The sequence below is a fragment of the Odocoileus virginianus genome, chromosome 10 (genome assembly GCF_023699985.2).
Source record: "Odocoileus virginianus isolate 20LAN1187 ecotype Illinois chromosome 10, Ovbor_1.2, whole genome shotgun sequence".
Lineage (NCBI taxonomy): Eukaryota > Metazoa > Chordata > Mammalia > Artiodactyla > Cervidae > Odocoileus > Odocoileus virginianus.
Genome location: NC_069683.1, coordinates 46,255,335 through 46,272,176, shown reverse-complemented (window position 1 = coordinate 46,272,176; position 16,842 = coordinate 46,255,335). Strand labels below are relative to the sequence as shown.

General features: G+C 37.2%; 1 protein-coding gene across 4 annotated transcripts in view; it reads left to right on the top strand.

Annotated features, from left to right (window-relative positions):
• Positions 1–16,842, top strand: part of CBL (Cbl proto-oncogene) — an 87,946-nt gene that overhangs the window by 3,683 nt on the left and 67,421 nt on the right. For 2 of the 4 annotated variants that reach the window (XM_020872032.2, XM_020872036.2), the window contains exon 2: positions 15,212–15,459. In XM_020872032.2, coding sequence (XP_020727691.1) covers positions 15,212–15,459 — 248 coding nt within the window. Of the gene's footprint in view, positions 1–13,183; positions 13,379–15,211; positions 15,493–16,842 lie in introns of those variants that run through there. The other 2 variants (XM_070473477.1, XM_020872037.2) reach the window with 2 other exon arrangements.

Here is a 16,842-nt window from a genome sequence, read left to right as displayed (position 1 = left end):
GTGTTTCGTTGGATTGCTTTCTCCCTTCCTTTTTACCTCTCCCCTATGTTTGCATGCTCACTAAATCCCAAGGATAGCATTACGTGTAAATTCTTGCATTCCAGGAGATTCCATTATAGTGATAAGTGACTAAGTAAGGATGTTCAGCGTGATACGGGATCTTTTAAGTTTAAACATCATGTACAGGGACTTCGCTGGTGGTCCAGTGGTTAAGACTCTGCACTGCCAGTGCAGGGGGCATGAGTTCAATCCCTGGTTGGGGAACTAAGATCCCACATGCCACGCAGTTTGGCTGAAAGATTAAAAAAAAAAAAAAAGCACATGTTTCTTCTCTATCCTAACCTCTCAAGATGTAAGTATCACGAGGACAACAGCTGTAATCTCTTTATCTCCTGCAGTCTCTAATCACGAGGTCTTACACAATAGTAAGTGCATTTGTAAATATTTGTTAAATGAAATTACTTTGTGTGCCCCCAAAGAAAAACTGAAAGGAAGAGGTATGCAAGTGGTAATCATTATTAATTACATTAACTTCTTTCATTAGTTCTTTGGCAGTATCACCCCTCTTTTTTGGGTACTTAGCTTCAAAGAGGTTATATTACTTAATTAATAGGGAGCTTGACGTAGAATCCAGGATTACCCACCTCCTAAGGCTTAGTTGGGGCTTGCTCCTTGGAAGGAGAGCTATGACAAAACTAGATAGCCTGTTAAAAAGCAGAGACGTCACTTTGCCAACAAAGGCCCGTACAGTCAAAGCTACAATTTTTCCAGTAGTCAAAGTATGGATGTGAGAGTTGGACCATAAAGAAGGCTGAGAGCCAAAGAATTGATGCTTTTTTGAACTGTGGTGTTGGAGAAGAGTCTGGAGAGTCCCTTGGGCAGCATGGAGATCAAACCAGTCAATCCTAAAGGAAATCAGCCCTGAATATTCATTGGAAGGACTGATGCTGAAGCTGAAACTCCAGTATTTTGGCCACCTGATATGAAGAGCCAACTCATTGAAAAAGATTCTGATCCTGGGAAAGATTGAGGTCAGGAGAAGGGGACGACAGAGGATGAGATAGTTGGATGGCATCACCAACTCAGTGACCATGAGTTTGAGCAGACTCGAGGAGACAGTGATGGACAGGGAAGTCTGGCATGCTACAGTTCATGAAGTCACAAAGAGTCAGACACGACTTAGCAACTGAACAAGGCTTAGTTATTTCCTCCATGCAGTAACTTCTCAGGTATACAACAGTCTTGATAATGAAAGTCATTTTTCAGAAAGTGGCCTGTGTAGGTATACAAGAGCAATCCTCACGCACACTCCCACACCACCATTCACACACAAAGTAGATGTTTTCTTAAATGGTATTAACATGATGTTTAACTAGTACCATTAAAAGAAAGAGCTACTTTTAAGTTAAGGATTTCTGTCTTTTCAAATTATGTGTACTCGTTACTTTGCATGGTTATTATGAAGGCTTCTACATGTTATTTTTCCACAATACTTAATTCATGTTATCTGTGGTAGCATTTATCACTTTATCTGTCTCTAGCTCCACTAGAGCCTCTTCAGGATCAAGGCTTTGTCTTAACTTCAGTTCCTGTGTCTAATACATAGTATTATACTTGCTGAATGAAGAGCAGGCATTTTAATAAAGTAAAATGAGATTGAAACATGCTCCCTCATTTTCTGTGTGATTAATTAGGGGGATAAGGTAGGGAGGTTTTTTTTTTTTTGAGTGTTGAGTTAAAATAACATTTGCTAAAAGTAGTTTTACCTTCTTTTGGTTGTAAAAGTGATACATAGTCAGTGTAAAAAAAAAAAGATGGTGTTGTTTTCAAACCTGTTAAGAATTCCCCCAGTGGATGTAATGTTCTCTCTTAATTCCTTGTGAGATGTAAGCTCACTGAGCATTTCATGTGATTCATGATAGAAATTTTGAAGGGCTTAGGCTGGGGAAGAAGATAATCTGCTCTGTTCATTTTGTGGCTTTGGTTAAAGTTTTTGGTGACTCTTGCTATAAGGAAACCTGTTTTTAATATGTTGTTAGCTGTATACACATGGGCAGGTTGGTTCCCCAAGTCTACTTTCAGTGGAGTTCATGTTACAGTCAACCATATGATAATGTCCTTTAATGACTAACCTAGAGCATTGAAGAAAAATGAACTAAGTATTAAAAGAAAAGTGGTCTAAATATTTGTTTGAAAACTGAGCCTAAATTTCATTCATATTTTCCAGTGAAGTTGTTAATTCTGATCTCCATTAGGTTTGTTGGAAGAGGGGAATTATAACAAGCAAGTCATTGTGAACTGTTTTCATGATTAGCACATTTTGTGCTGGAAGGAAATAGGTGGGAGTAGTCAACCAGGAGCACTGGAAGTCGGCCTCGGCTCTGTCCCCACAGTGTTCCTTCCTGCAGCAGCTTCCGAAGGAGGAGGGGAAAGGGGTGCAGTGATGGCATCAGTAGTGCTCACCCATGGGCAGTCAGGCCTGGGAGATGGAATGTCACTACTGTAGAAGCTCCTTAACCAGCAACGACTCTGGGTCTCCCCTCTGCAGCTTCCGGGACAGGTGGCAGGTCTTAGTGGTGTCCACTACCTCGGGCGCCTCCTTACAGCCACCACTGACCTTCCCTGTGGCTCTGGGATCAGCCATGAGGAAATCTTAAAATGAGGCCAACCTGCTGCTACTTCAGTGAGGGGGATGGCATCCTAATTCCGGCCTCCTTTCTCGGACTTGGGCTTCCCTGGTGGCTCGGTCGGTGCAGAGTCTGCCTGCAATGCAGGAGACCTGCGTTAGATCTGTGGGTCGGGAAGATCCCCTGGAGAAGGAAATGGCAACCCACTCCAGTATTCTTGCCTGGAGAAATCCATGGACAGAGGAACCTGGAGGGCTACAGTCCATGGGTCACAAAGAGTTGGACATGACTGAGTGACTTTCACTTCTTCACTTCTTCACTTCTTAGACCTATCTGAATAGCAGTATACAAGTATAGCACTCTTTGTGAGAAACAGTTTATGGATCATAAAATATATAGAACACATGAAAAAATATATAGAACAAAATGTAAGTCTCCCTTTACTCTCATACCCCTAAACTACTATTCTCTCCAGAGGTAACCACTGTCTACTATTTGGGGTCCATCCCTCCAGTCCCTTTTTCTAAGTGGCTCTGAGCAAGTTGTTGCCTTCTTAGCATTTAGTCTGAAGACTGACAACTAATAATTCCTTATATTGTGGAGCAGTTTACAATTTCACATCTGATACAGTAAAAATTTCAAAATAATGTATCTTATGAGAATGAAACAAGATTCAGAGAAATTAAGTAAGATAAGCTACCCAACTCATAGTTTTGTTTTTTAATGTGGATCTTGAACTGGTGTTCAGACTCTGTTAAGTGCTTCTCAGACTTTAACAAAAATTCAGATCTGTGAATCTTGTCTGAATAGGTCTGAGGTGGGGCCTGAAACTGTGTTGCTGACATGGATCATACTTCAAGAAGCAAGGCCCCTTCCACAGTCACTTTTATTTTAGATAAGCTTGAATTTTATTTATTTATTTATGTTCAAGATATTAATTATTATGTTCTTAAATTTGAAAAGTAGTATATATAACGTTTTTAATACATATAGAATACATTGCTAAGCAAAAGTGGGATTTTTAAACAAAAATGCTTCTAGAATGAAAAGATTATCTACATTGATACAACATGTAGGTCTCTTTGAATTCTTTTTTTAAGTTTTATTTAAGATTTTGTAATATGAATATATATATGTTTGTTTAACAAATCATAATGATAGTCTTCCAGGTGGCTTCTGGTTTTTAAAATTAGAAACAGTGTTATAGTGACAATCTATTATGCAGTTTCTAGGTATTCTTTAGAATCAACTTCCAGAAATGAAATGTACTGGGTCAAGGGATTCATACATTAAACTTTGAAAAGTATGTATTGGCACATTGCCTTCCAAAAAATCTGCTTTCATCCACAATCCTCGTCTAGTTTGTTGATTTAAATATGGTAGCTAATTCCTAGTTCTTTTAGGTGAAAATTGTGTTGGCACCTTTCCACATCGCGTTTTCATTGGACATGAACTTCTTGCTGGGTGCTAGGGAGTTAAGAACGAGCCATTGCTCACATTTACAAACTAGAGATATAATTGTAGTTATACTGGTTGAGGAATCCCAGCCCTGCACCCTACACCCCACACCATGGGAACCATTAGGCAAATCTTTACCTAATCCTTGAGGAGACCAGAAAGGGAATTGGAACTGGGGAGGTGCTTTAGACCAAACTGGGAATAGGAACTCCACAATATCCTAATTCACAGTTGTGCTCTAATTAGGGTCTGACATCCAAAAATGATGCTAAGATCATTTAATCTCTAGTTCATGCTAAGTATTTGGTTTTGAAGTTGCATTGATAAGTCTGGGGAGAGAATTATTTTTTCCTTTTAAAAACAGAATCCATGTATAAAAACTGCACAGTTAAACTGTAAGCACATGTCAGTTATTTAATTTCCTATTGACTATATTTTTGTCCTGTGATTAATGTGATAAATGAAAATAGTGAGGTTGGTAATTAGTTGTTAAGTGGCAGAGTGTTTTTAATAAATAGTGTTGGGTGGTATTTGAGAAGTGTTGGGTAGTAATTATAGTTCAGGTCCCTGGATGGGTTTTGATAAATCAATAATGGAGAATAGTAATTAGAAGTAAAAGACTTTTTTTCCTTGGGGCCATTACTAGTGATGATATGTTTCTCTTCAAAAAGTATGGGTTTCTGATTTCTCTTTGAAAAAAGTCATGAGTTGTTTTCACTTAGAAGCTTCACTGTGTAGTTACACTTGTAAAACTTAAAATCTTTTAGAGTTTCTAAGTTGATTAGTTTCTAAAATTTGAAGCTTTAAGAAGACTTTAAGGGACTAATTGATCTAACTCTTAATTGATAGGGGGAGAGAGTCCCAGAAAGACAGTAACTTGCTCAAGGTCACGAGGCCAGTTAATGTCAGTCACCAGACTAGGACCCAGGTCTCTTGGCTCCTAGTCCTTTCTGGTATACTTCCTGTTCTCTTGAGCAACTGATTCTTTAAATCTGTAATCAAATTTTTTGTGTTTTATATATAGTTCATCATACTGAATACTTGCTTTAGAAGCATAGTGGTTATTTTAATCATGCTTTTTATCATACGAAAAAGTTTGAAATGAAAAATGCTTCCATGGATAAGTTAAGGTTACAGAGATAAAAATACTTAATCATTCATAGTCTATCAGTTCAGCTCAGTCATGTCCGACTCTTTGCGACCCCATGAATCGCAGCATGCCAGGCCTCCCTGTCCATCACCAACTCCCAGAGTTTACTCAAACTCATGCCCATTGAGTCGGTGATGCCATCCAGCCATCTCATCCTCTGTCGTCCCCTTCTCCTCCTGCCCCCAATCCCTCCCAGCATCAGGGTCTTTTCCAATGAGTCGACTCTTTGCATGAGGTGGCCAAAGTATTGGTGTTTCAGTTTCAGCATCAGTCCTTCCAAGAAACACCCATGACTGATCTTTAGGATGGACTGGTTGGATCTCCTTGCAGTCCAAGGGACTCTCAGGAGTCTTCTCCAACACCACAGTTCAAAAGCATCAATTCTTCGGCACTCAGCTTTCTTCGTAGTCCAACTCTCACATCCATACATGACCACTGGAAAAACCATAGCCTTGACTAGACGAAATTTTGTTGGCAAAGTAATGTCTCTGCTTTTTAATATGCTATCTAGGTTCTGTAAGTTGTATTAAAACTATAAGCTTATAGTTTTCTGCCTGACTAGAAATTTAATTCCTTAGTGTTACAGAAGACTGTGTTCAGAATAGAATTAGGCATAGGTGCTGTTCTCTGTAACTTTTATCTTTTTAAAAATTTAACAATTTCCAACCATAATTTATTCTTCTTTATTGTAATCATAGCACTTTCCAAATTTTTTTTTTGTTGTTGACCATTGAGCCCTTGGCAGAAGCAAAGGGAGGTTCTAGGCCAGTGAGGAAGCTATTATGAATGGAGTACCTGGCAGCTGTACAAGGATGTTGTTGGTTTCCCGGAACTGAGTGTGTTTCTTTTTGACATTGCTCTGAGTGATGCTGTAAATGTACAGGCAGAAGTAAACAAGAGGAAGCCATTTTTGCTATTCCAAGACTTGTAAAGCAAAGGGAGTCAAAGGGAGAATAGACTAAGAAGGAAAATACCTTTCAGAAATTGTTTTGGTGAAGTTTTAAAGCTCAGAATGCTTGTTTGTACTTTAGAGGTTAATGAAAACTGTTTAAAATTCACCAAGTAGTAAAAGCAGGTTCTTTTGGCTTTTGATATTTGTTAACTATTGACTTGAATTATTCACAAAGGCTTTGGGAAGCTTTTCCCCTAGAGGCTCTAAATATTTAGGGAAATTTTTTTTTTTCTGGAGATTTTAATATCAAAAAAGTTACTCTACCTATATACTTTCTTTATGGTCTGTGTTAGTGCTAAAGACTCAGAGTTGTCAGTGGAGTGCTGATTTCCCTGGTCATGTGATGATTTATCTTTGAAATATCTTGAGAAAAGCACATATTTAATCTACAAAAGATCTTTATGAGGTCACATTCTAAGGAGGGACTGGTAACATTCATGGGATGTACCATGGTATGGTGGTGGTTCAAAAATGTGAACTAATCAGGTGTTTAGGAGACATTTTAAAATTCATGATTTTTTTGTTGTTGTTGTTATGGAAAATTAAACTTTTCCTTTATTTATTTATTTGTTTTCCTTTGGGATTTCTGGGTCCCAACTCATGATATTTTAAATCTGTTTGTTGTGAGGGGTAATATGGTTTTTCATTTCATTAATAGCATTTATTGTTTGCTTACTATAGGTTGAACAATTTTAGTTTAGTTTTATTATTGAAAGGAAGTATAGCTTTTTTTCCCAGAAGTATTAGGCAAATACTGCATTTTAGCCTGAATTCTTATTGTTAATACATTTGCTTTGAAATAGGGAGAATATAGGAGAAAGCATTGGCAACCCACTCCAGTACTCTTGCCTGGAGAATCCCAGGGACAGGAGCCTGATGGGCTGCCGTCTATGGGGTCGCACAGAGTTGGACATGACTGAAGTGACTTAGCAGTGGCAGCGGCAGGGAGAATATATGGGTTAGGGCTATGTGGCCCTGAATATAATAAATTTGCTTGGTTTGAACCTTTGAAGGAGTGGATACTGTAGCTTTTGCAGATTGTTGGTCACCCTGTTCTTGGGAGGCTTGCTGCCTTTTCTCTATCTTTTGATTACAAAGTAGTCTGAGACCATACACGTTTGGAAGGCTACCTCTGGCATGGCCAGGATGGTAGGAATAATGGTGTCAGTTTCTGGGAGTCATCAAAGGGTTATGTGAGGTCTAACCGTCTGTCTTCAATAGATAATTCCTGTGTAACCTGCAGATAAACCTGGTCAAGTGGTATGGAAATGGGGAGGGGACGAGCCTTAAATGTCTGTTTTTTTTTTGAAATTGTGCAGTCCCTTCATAAGCACTTATTATGAGGTGGGTATTATCATTGTCTTACAGGTAAAAAACTGAGACTCAGAGGTTAAGAAATTTACTGAAGACTGAAACAGGACATTCTGATGCAGCTATTTGGTATAATCTTGTCATATTAAAACATTTTAATTTTAATTCAACACATAAAAGCTTATATTTTAGGCTTTGTCTTACTGTGTCCTTTTTAATTCCCTGATGCTCCACATCTCTCTCTTAATGACCCTCTTTCACCTTGCTCTTTACATCTCAGTCCACTGACCTTTCTGTTCCCACTCTAGGGCTGTTGGATTAGTTGTTCCCTCTGTCTGGCCTACTCTTCTGCTGATTCTACATGACTGGCTCCTTCCTGTAATTTTAACTCAGCCTAAGTTCAGCTTAGAGAAGCTTTCCCTACTCACTATGCTACGGTGTCATTCAGTATTTTCTTATTATTCTATTTTAATTATCTGCAAAGAAGCTGATATTTTTCTTATTGATTTCCTTTTGTTGTTTATTGCTTGATTCCTCTCAGATTCAGGAGTATTATATTTTCACTTCTGTGTCCCAGTGCCTGACATATTTGTTGAACAGGTACATTGAGAAAAATCAAAACCAGGTGCAGCCTTCTTAAATATATTGCTTTCATGTCACTGAATTTGTGTCTGTTTCATCCTGTCCTTGCTCCCTTTCTTCCTGTTTTAGGGGAAGAAGGTGTCCCTTCTTTTAATGATATTAGGTGTTTAGTGTTCCTAGCTGTGTTGTAGACCCCATTTAGTTTATCTTCTTCTCTTCTGGTTCTTTATCCATATAAAACACATTCAGTAGTCTCTGAAAGTAAAAACCTTTAGTCTTGATCTCTTAGTCTCAGTGTCACTCTCCCTGACTCCTTCCATGGACTAACTTAAGAACCTACCATTTTAATTTTTATTGTAAATGTATATTCTCAATCAGAAATACCTGCCTTACAAATGAGATTTTGGAATGTAATACATGGAGACTACTTTATTAAATTAGTATGAGTTCATAACTCTGTTGCATTTCAAATATATTCTCTTCTGAGATAGAGTCCTGTTTCTTGGCTGTGTTGTGCCCTTTTGGCTTGAAACCCTTAATAGAATGAGCTGCTTCCTAAAACACTGTTAAAATATTCATAAATCAGATATTTTTGTTGATTCAGCTTGTCTTTATTTGCTATGCTTATATAGGGCTATATTTCAAGAGTACAGGAATTGATGTACAGAGGAGAAAATATTTAGTTTAAAAATTTTCATATGCTCTTACATCATTTGAAGAACAATTAGTAATTAAATTGGAATTTTGCAATTGTTCTAGATGGACCTAGTGATCCCAAAGTTGTTCATCATGGTGATATTTGTCATAGCGAAGACTTAAAAACAATATTAATGTTAAAGTGGAGGGGATGGTTTAAGATGCGGTATATCCGTAGAGTACAATCATTGAGATGTCTTGAAAAAGTTTATATGAGCTTTTGGTGACACAAGAAAATAGGCATTTAAAAATATGAATTAAAGCATAGGAAGTCCGATTTCTTCTTCTACCAATGTTAGACTAGATTGTTTGGAACCAAATAATGCTGCTGGCAACTAGAGAAGCTAGGAGAGGTCAAAGAGCTATAAAGGCAGTGAGAAATTAGAGGCCAGGATCTGGAAGATAAGGAAGGCTCTGAAAGGTAAGCCTGATTTTTGAGGCTGCCTTGCCCATGAGGTCATTGTTGATTCTGAAAGCCATAGGTGAAGAGGCCAAATAGAATTTTCAAAATGCTCATGTCTTGGAGGACAAAAAACTGGAATTAGGGCCTGTCAAGGTGGAGGGAAACACTCTAGATTTGGGGATTGAGTCCCTGAGGGCCTGAATTACAGGCGTAAGGGTGAAACAGAAGTAAACCAGTCTTTACAGGGAATTGAAGACTGAAACCCAGCCTTTTACTCTCAATTTGGGGTTAGAGTAAGACAACCTGGATGGAATTCCTCATGTCCCTAGCTAATCTGTTTGCTAGAAGCAAGAGTAAATCCTTTCTGAATAATATTATCCATAGCCTCAGATTATCTCTATAATTTTTTATATGCAGTGTTCAGCCCTCAATAAAAAATAGCAAGGCTTATGAAAAGATAAACTACAACCAACAGGAAAGATTGATAATAGAAACATACAAGGGATACAGATATTTGAGCTGTCAGTCATGGGTTTATATCTATGATTAATGTCTTAGAAGAATTAAAAGTAAAATGGATAATTTTGTCAGAGATTGAGATGGTAAATAATGAAATAGAAATTCTAGATCTGAAAAACAGAAGAACTGATTGTTAAGAGCTCAGTGGTTGGGTTTAACAGTATAAAGCTGAAAGAGAAATTAGTGAAGTGGAAGATAAGTCAGAAAAAAATCTAGACTGAAGCATTGAGAGGCAAAATGATGGAGAATACCAAAAAGAGTACGAGAGGCATATGGAATACTGAGTAAAGTTACCATGCACAAGTACTTGAATTTGAGAAAGAGAATAGAGAATGAGGCAGCAGCTGTATTTGATAAGAAATTGGTTGAGAATTTTCCAAAACTGGTGAAAATGAAGTCATGAATTAAAAAAGTTTTCTCAATACCGGGAAAAATCCAGAGTAAACTGCACCTAGGCACATTATTAGTAAAGCCCTAGGAAAAGAGAGATCTTACAAGCAACTGTAGAATAAAAGACATTTTATATTCAAAGGTGCAGCAGTGAGACTGACAGCATGACTTTTCAACAGGAACAGTGGTATCCAGAAGGCATACCTCATTTTATTGCACTTAGCAGATAATACATTTTTTATACATTGAAGGTTTGTGGCAGCCCTGTGTTGTTAGTTGAAGATTAGCAATTTTTTAGTAATATTTTAAACTAAGGTATGTATATTATTTTTAAAGACACATTACTATTGCACACTTAATAGACTGCCGTATAATATAAGGATAGCTTACATGCACTGGGGAACCAAAATTTTTGTGTGAGTTGCTTTATAGCAGTACTCCCTTCATTTCAGTGGTTTGATGCGGAAATGGTGTTATCTCCGAGGTATGCCTGTAGCTGAGGAGAACTTACAGCCCATAGCCTATACCTTAAAGGGCATAGGGTGTTCTTTAGGCTGAAGGAAAATGATTTCAGATGCAATGAAGAGAATTGGGAAGGGTGGTCTTGTGGGTAAATAAGAATGAATATTGTCTGTATAAAATAATAAATAGTAATAATGGCTTATGAACTTGATACATGCTGTTTGGGATTAAAATGTATGATAGTAAATGGCACATGACTTGGAAAGAGTAAATGGAGTTAGTGTCCCTTGCATTGTCTGGGAAGTGGTAAAAGTACTACTTGATACAAGTTTTCACGAGTCAGAGTGCATTTTACAATTATTAAGTTGTTCATTTAAAGAGTAGTAGAAGAATATATATTTGACAAGCTAATGGAGAAAATTGGGATAATAAACATGTAAACTGAATGAGGGCTAGAAAGGGGAGGTAGGAATATGAAACAAGAGAGACATTGGAAACAAATAGTAAATTATTTTATTATTTACTCTACTGTCAGAACTTATTAAGTGAACCATATGAAATAATAAGTTTCATAATTGAAGTGTAAACAGGTCAAATTGGTTAAAATCAAAGATAGAATGGATTAAAAAGAAACCAGTTATATTCTGTGGAGAAGGCAATGGCACCCCACTCCAGTACTCTTGCCTGGAGAATCCCATGGACGGAGGAGCCTGGTAGGCTGCAGTCCATGGGGTCGCTACCAGTCGGACATGACTGAGTGACTTCACTTTCACTTTTCACTTTCACACATTGGAGAAGGAAATGGCAACCCACTCCAGTGTTCTTGCCTTGAGAATCCCAGGGACGGGGGAGCCTGGTGGGCTGCTGTCTATGGGGTCGCATGGTGTCGCACATGGTTGGACACGACTGAAGTGACTTAGTAGCAACAGTTATATTCTGCACAACAAAATCATGCCTTAAATGTAAGAATACTTTTTTTTTTTTTTTTGGCTCACAGCTTGGCTTGCAGGATCTCAGTTCCCTGATTAGGGATTGAACCCAGGCCATGCAGTTGAAAGCCCAGAATCCAAAAAAAAAAAAGAAAAAAAGAAAGCCCAGAATCCTAACCACTAACTCCCAATTTGTAGACTTTTTGATGATGGCTATTCTGACCAGTGTAAGGTGATCCCTCACTATAGTTTTGATTTGCATTTTTCTACTAATTAATGATGTTGAACATCTTTTCATGTGTTTGGCCATTTGTATGTCTCTTTTGAAGATGTGTCTATTTAGATCTTCCTCTTATTTTTTGATTAGGTTGTTTGTTTTTTTGACATTGAGCTGAATGAGCTGTTTGTATATTTTGGAGATTAATCCCTTGTCAGTTGCTTTGTTTGAGAACATTTTCTCCCATTCTATGGGTTGTCTTTTGTTTTATTTATGGTTATGATTTGTTTTTGTGTCTTAAGTAATACTTCCCCTTTGAGATCATAAATTCAACAAATATTTTCCAAATTTTTTTCCTAAAATCTTCAAAGCTTTTTCTCTGCACAAAATGTTTAATTCACTGGAAATTTACTTATTACGTAATGTGTAAGGGATTTTTTTTTTCCATATGGATAACCAGTTTTCCAGTAGTTCTTCTCTTTAATTGATTTGTGGGTTTGATTTTTTTTTTTTTGGCCACGCCTCATGCAGGATCTTAGCTCCCTGACTAGGGAGGGGACCTGTGCCCCCGACGTAGAAGTGCAGAGTCCTAACCACTGGTTGCCAGCGGATTCCTCTTGAACTTATCTGTAATGCCGCTTCTGATACTTAATATCTATACGTGTGTGTCTGTTTGATCTCTCTTCTTATCCATTTGGTCATTTATCTGTCTTTGGGCGATATCACATTATTTTAATTATAAGATATGAAGGAGTCTTGATAGCCCATTGGGTAAATACCTCCTACTTCAAAATAGGCTTGACTGATTTTGGTTTCTTTTTATTCCATGTGAGTTTGGGATCAACTTGTTAAGTTCTGCAAAAAAGCTTTTTGGAGTTTTGATAAGAAGTGCCCTGCATTTATATACTAACTTGGGGGAGAATTGACATTTCCTTAAACATGATACAATTCCTCCTTAATTTCTGTTTTTATGTTCTTCAGTAAAGTTTAATAATTTTCTTAATAAAAGTCTTGCACACTGTTAGATGTATTCCTAGGAGCCTTAAAATTTTATTTAAGCCATTTAAAATGACAGCAATTAAAATCATGTTTTAAAATTATTTATAAAATGTTTATGAATGCTGTTTTGGTATATCAGTTTTGAACCAGGTTACTTTTGAATCCAGTAACCTGTTGGACTGTTTGCTTCTAATGGTTTGTCAGTTCTCCTTTATTTTAATCATGGACAGTTATATCAGCTGCAAATAAAATAAAATTTATTTTTTTCTGTTACTTATATTTTTACCACCTATGTATGCATAGCTCAACAGTTTAATGGGATATCTTTGTAACAGTAGTGTAGTCATATGTGTAATGGTGTTAAACATATTTTGTTTTCTGGTTTCTTTAGATCTGTTTTGAAGTGAGCTTCCATGTGGTAGTGTGGTGGTGGTGGTGTAGTCACTCAGTTGTGTCTGACTCTTGCGACCCCGTGGACGGTAGCCCGCCAGGCTCCTTCGTCCATGGGATTCTCCAGGCAAGAATACTGGAGTGGGTTGCCATTTCTTTCTCCAGAGGATCTTCCTGACCCAGGGATCAAACCCAGGTCTCCCGCATTGGAGGCAGATGCTTTACCGTCTGAGCTACCAGGGAAGCTGTTTCCAGGAATACTGGAGTGGGTTGCTGTTTCCTTCTCCAATGTGGTAGTGTATTATTGCTAATAAATATACTATAATTTGTCCACTCTACGTTGATGGACATTTGGGTTGTTTGTAGTTGTTAGTTGTTACATATTTTTGTATGTGTATCCTAGTATACCTTTCCAAGTGGAGATCTGCAGGTTTTTAGAGCATATAAATCTTTAGCCTGACAATATAGTGCTGACCTGTTTTTCAAGGTGGTTTTATTAGCTTAGATTCCCACCAGTAGTATTTGAAGGTCCTTGCTCCTTTCCAGTGATTGGCATTACCAGTGTGATGTGTGTAGTGGTAGTTGTGAGCATATGATTTTTTTTTTTTAATGATTTTCATTTTAATGAAATTAAAATGATTAATAAGATTAAGGACCATTTCATATGTTTAGTGGTTATTTTGATATCTTCTTTTGTTTTGTTCTTGTTCAAGTCTTTTGTTCATTTTGTATTAGGTTGTATCTGCTTTACTGATTTGTAGATGCCCTTTATATATTCTGGATATATATGTATGTCTTAATATATACATATTATAAATATCTTTTTACTCTTTCATGGTATCTAGAAGTTCTTTTAGAATATAGTAGACTTTAATATTTTCCTTTATTGCTAATGTATTTATGGTCCTGTTTCAGAATTTTTTCACCATCACGAGGTAATGAAAGATAGTTTTCCTGTCTTCTAAAGCTGCCTTTCACATTTGGGTCTAGAACCCATCTAGGTTTTTTGTTTTGTTTTGTCTTTTTTTTTTTTGATGAGTGGATTCTTTTTATTTTATTTATCTTAATTTTTGGTCATGCTGTATAGCACATGGGATCTTAGTTCCCTGGCCAGGGATCAAACCTGTGTCCCCTGCATTGGGAGTGCAGAGTCTTAACCACTGGATCACCAGGGAAGTCCTTGATTTGTTTTGTTTATTGTATAGTATAAGGGGAGGGTTTAGTTTGATTTTCTTTTTTTCCTGTGTGATTGTACCACTACTGTTTTTGGAAAAGATCATCACTCCATTGTGATAAGTCAAGGGTCTATATATGTGTGGGTCTATTTCTTTACTGAAGTAGGCTTTATTATTCCACTAATTTATGTTTTTTTCAGACACAAAAATCTATGGAAAGTGCTAAACAAGAATAGGAATGAATACAAATTATTAATCGTTATAACAAATATAAAATATACTAAACTCACCAGTCAAAAAACAAAGATTGTTACATTGGATTAAAAAAGTCTAATATGTTTTTTAAAAAGAGACCTACTTAAAGCTAAGAACTCAAAAAAGTTAAAAATAAAAGAAGGTAAAATGAATGACCAGGCACATTCTCAGAGTCTTGCATTTAAATGGGAAGAAATGGTGTCTTGAAAGAGTTGGTTTCAACTCTTTGCTGGGTCTTTGCTGGGTCCAAGACATCTGTGCTCCTGTACCCTAGTGGTCGTCAAATCTCTAGGCTCCTGCATTTCCAAGGTTTTCCTCCCAGGGCAGCCATGTTCTTTATTTGTGCCCCTAGAAATTTTCTTTGTTCTGTTGTGGGATGAGCCATGCATTTCAAAGTAACTTTCTGTACTTCGTCTAGCGTTTTTTAGGCATGTGTGTGGGTATCTCCCCCACCCCAATTGTTTAGTCTTCTGTGTGTTATCTGAACTGTTAAATACAGTTTTAAGAACCCGCCCTTTCGGGGAGCTGCTAAAAGAGATTGCCTGTAGGGGGGTGTTATGGATCATTTCTTATATTCTTGTGCATTTTTCATATTTCTACAAAAGAACACATATTTTATAACTTTTTTTAAATTTAAAAAAGGAAGTTGCCCATAAGATCCTCCAAGTAATAGTCCTTCTTTTCCATTTGTTGCAGGTGGTACGGTTGTGTCAGAACCCAAAGCTGGCGCTAAAGAATAGCCCACCTTATATCTTAGACCTGCTACCAGATACCTACCAGCATCTCCGCACTATCTTGTCAAGATATGAGGGGAAGATGGAGACACTTGGAGAAAATGAGTATTTTAGGGTGTTCATGGAGAATTTGATGAAGAAAACTAAGCAGACCATAAGCCTCTTCAAGGAGGGGAAAGAAAGAATGTATGAGGAGAATTCTCAGCCTAGGTAATGGAGAATACTACACAAATATTTATTCAGGTCTGTGACTGCCTGAATGGGTAACACATAGAAATAGTTAAGTTGGTTTTAAGTTTATGTCAACAGAAATAGAATGCAAAGTTAACATTTTGACTTAAAGCTGTGTTTTGTGTTAAAGGTTGCCTTGGAGGGTAGTGATCCATCCTTAGCTCTGATCATTCATTTACCTCTGAAAAGTGTGAGTGACTTGCAGTCAGGAAGATGAGCTGGAGGCAGGCGGTTTTTTAGAGATCTGGAAGTTTGTGGATGGGTGAGAGTTTGAAAGAAAGAAGTTGGAGTTGACAGTAAATAGTAAGGGGTCAGATTTGGACCATGAACTGTAGCCCACCAGGCTCCTCTGTCCTTGGGATTCTCTAGGCAAGAATACTGGAGTGGGTTGCCATGCCCATCTCCAAGGGATCTTCCCCCACCTAGGGATCGAACCCACGTCTCACGTGTCCTACATTGGCAGGCGTGCTCTTTACCACTAGCTCCATCTGGGAAGCCTCATTTGCCTGAGTTGATAGCATATTAGGTAAGGGTATAAGTTGGGGATAATAGAAAATATTAGCTAGTAGTTTGGATAACTTTAAAAAAAAATAAGCCTAAGTGAAATGACATTTCCTTTATAGGTAAAGTAACTTTTTAAATAGAATTGGCAAAATGCAGTTAATTCAATAAATATTTGAGGAACCGTTAAGTACTCTTTTGTAATTATTAAATGCTAAAAACTGTACTGGCTGTTCTGTATGTTATTGGCTTGGTTGTTGTAAATTACGCATTGGGAGAGGAATAGATTGATTGCGTGCATCGTATAGTTGTGTTTTGTCCAATCAGAATTAAATATTAACTCACCTGGAACAAGTAATAAGATATAAATTCTGTTAGAACTTTTTAGAGAGTAATTTACTCTTGAGGACTGACTTGAATTGGGAGGGACAATAATTTCTGAGGGCATTCAGTCAGTGTGCCAAGCAGTAATTTACTAAATGGTATCCTTGTAGCCTTTGATTCTCTTGGCTTAGATTCTGGGAACTTTCATCTCTCACTTAAAATTTTACCCACATCATTATTCATGTTCACTTTACTGTGGCAAATGACTCAGGTTTGGTCTAGAGTATTAGAATTTTCTTCTTAAGATTTTGGTGACTGAATTCTATTTGTAGGAACTTTTATAACACTGAATTTATATGAAAATGACCTTGTCTACTTAAATTATTTAAATTTTATGGCTTTTGTTAAAACCATGACTACTTAGACATTAGCTAACCAGTCATTTTGTATTGCTAAATTAAAATAAAAGTAATTTTGGACTTTATTAAGTACCATAACTTAAGAATAATTTTGTTTATCATCCACAGTGTACTAGGT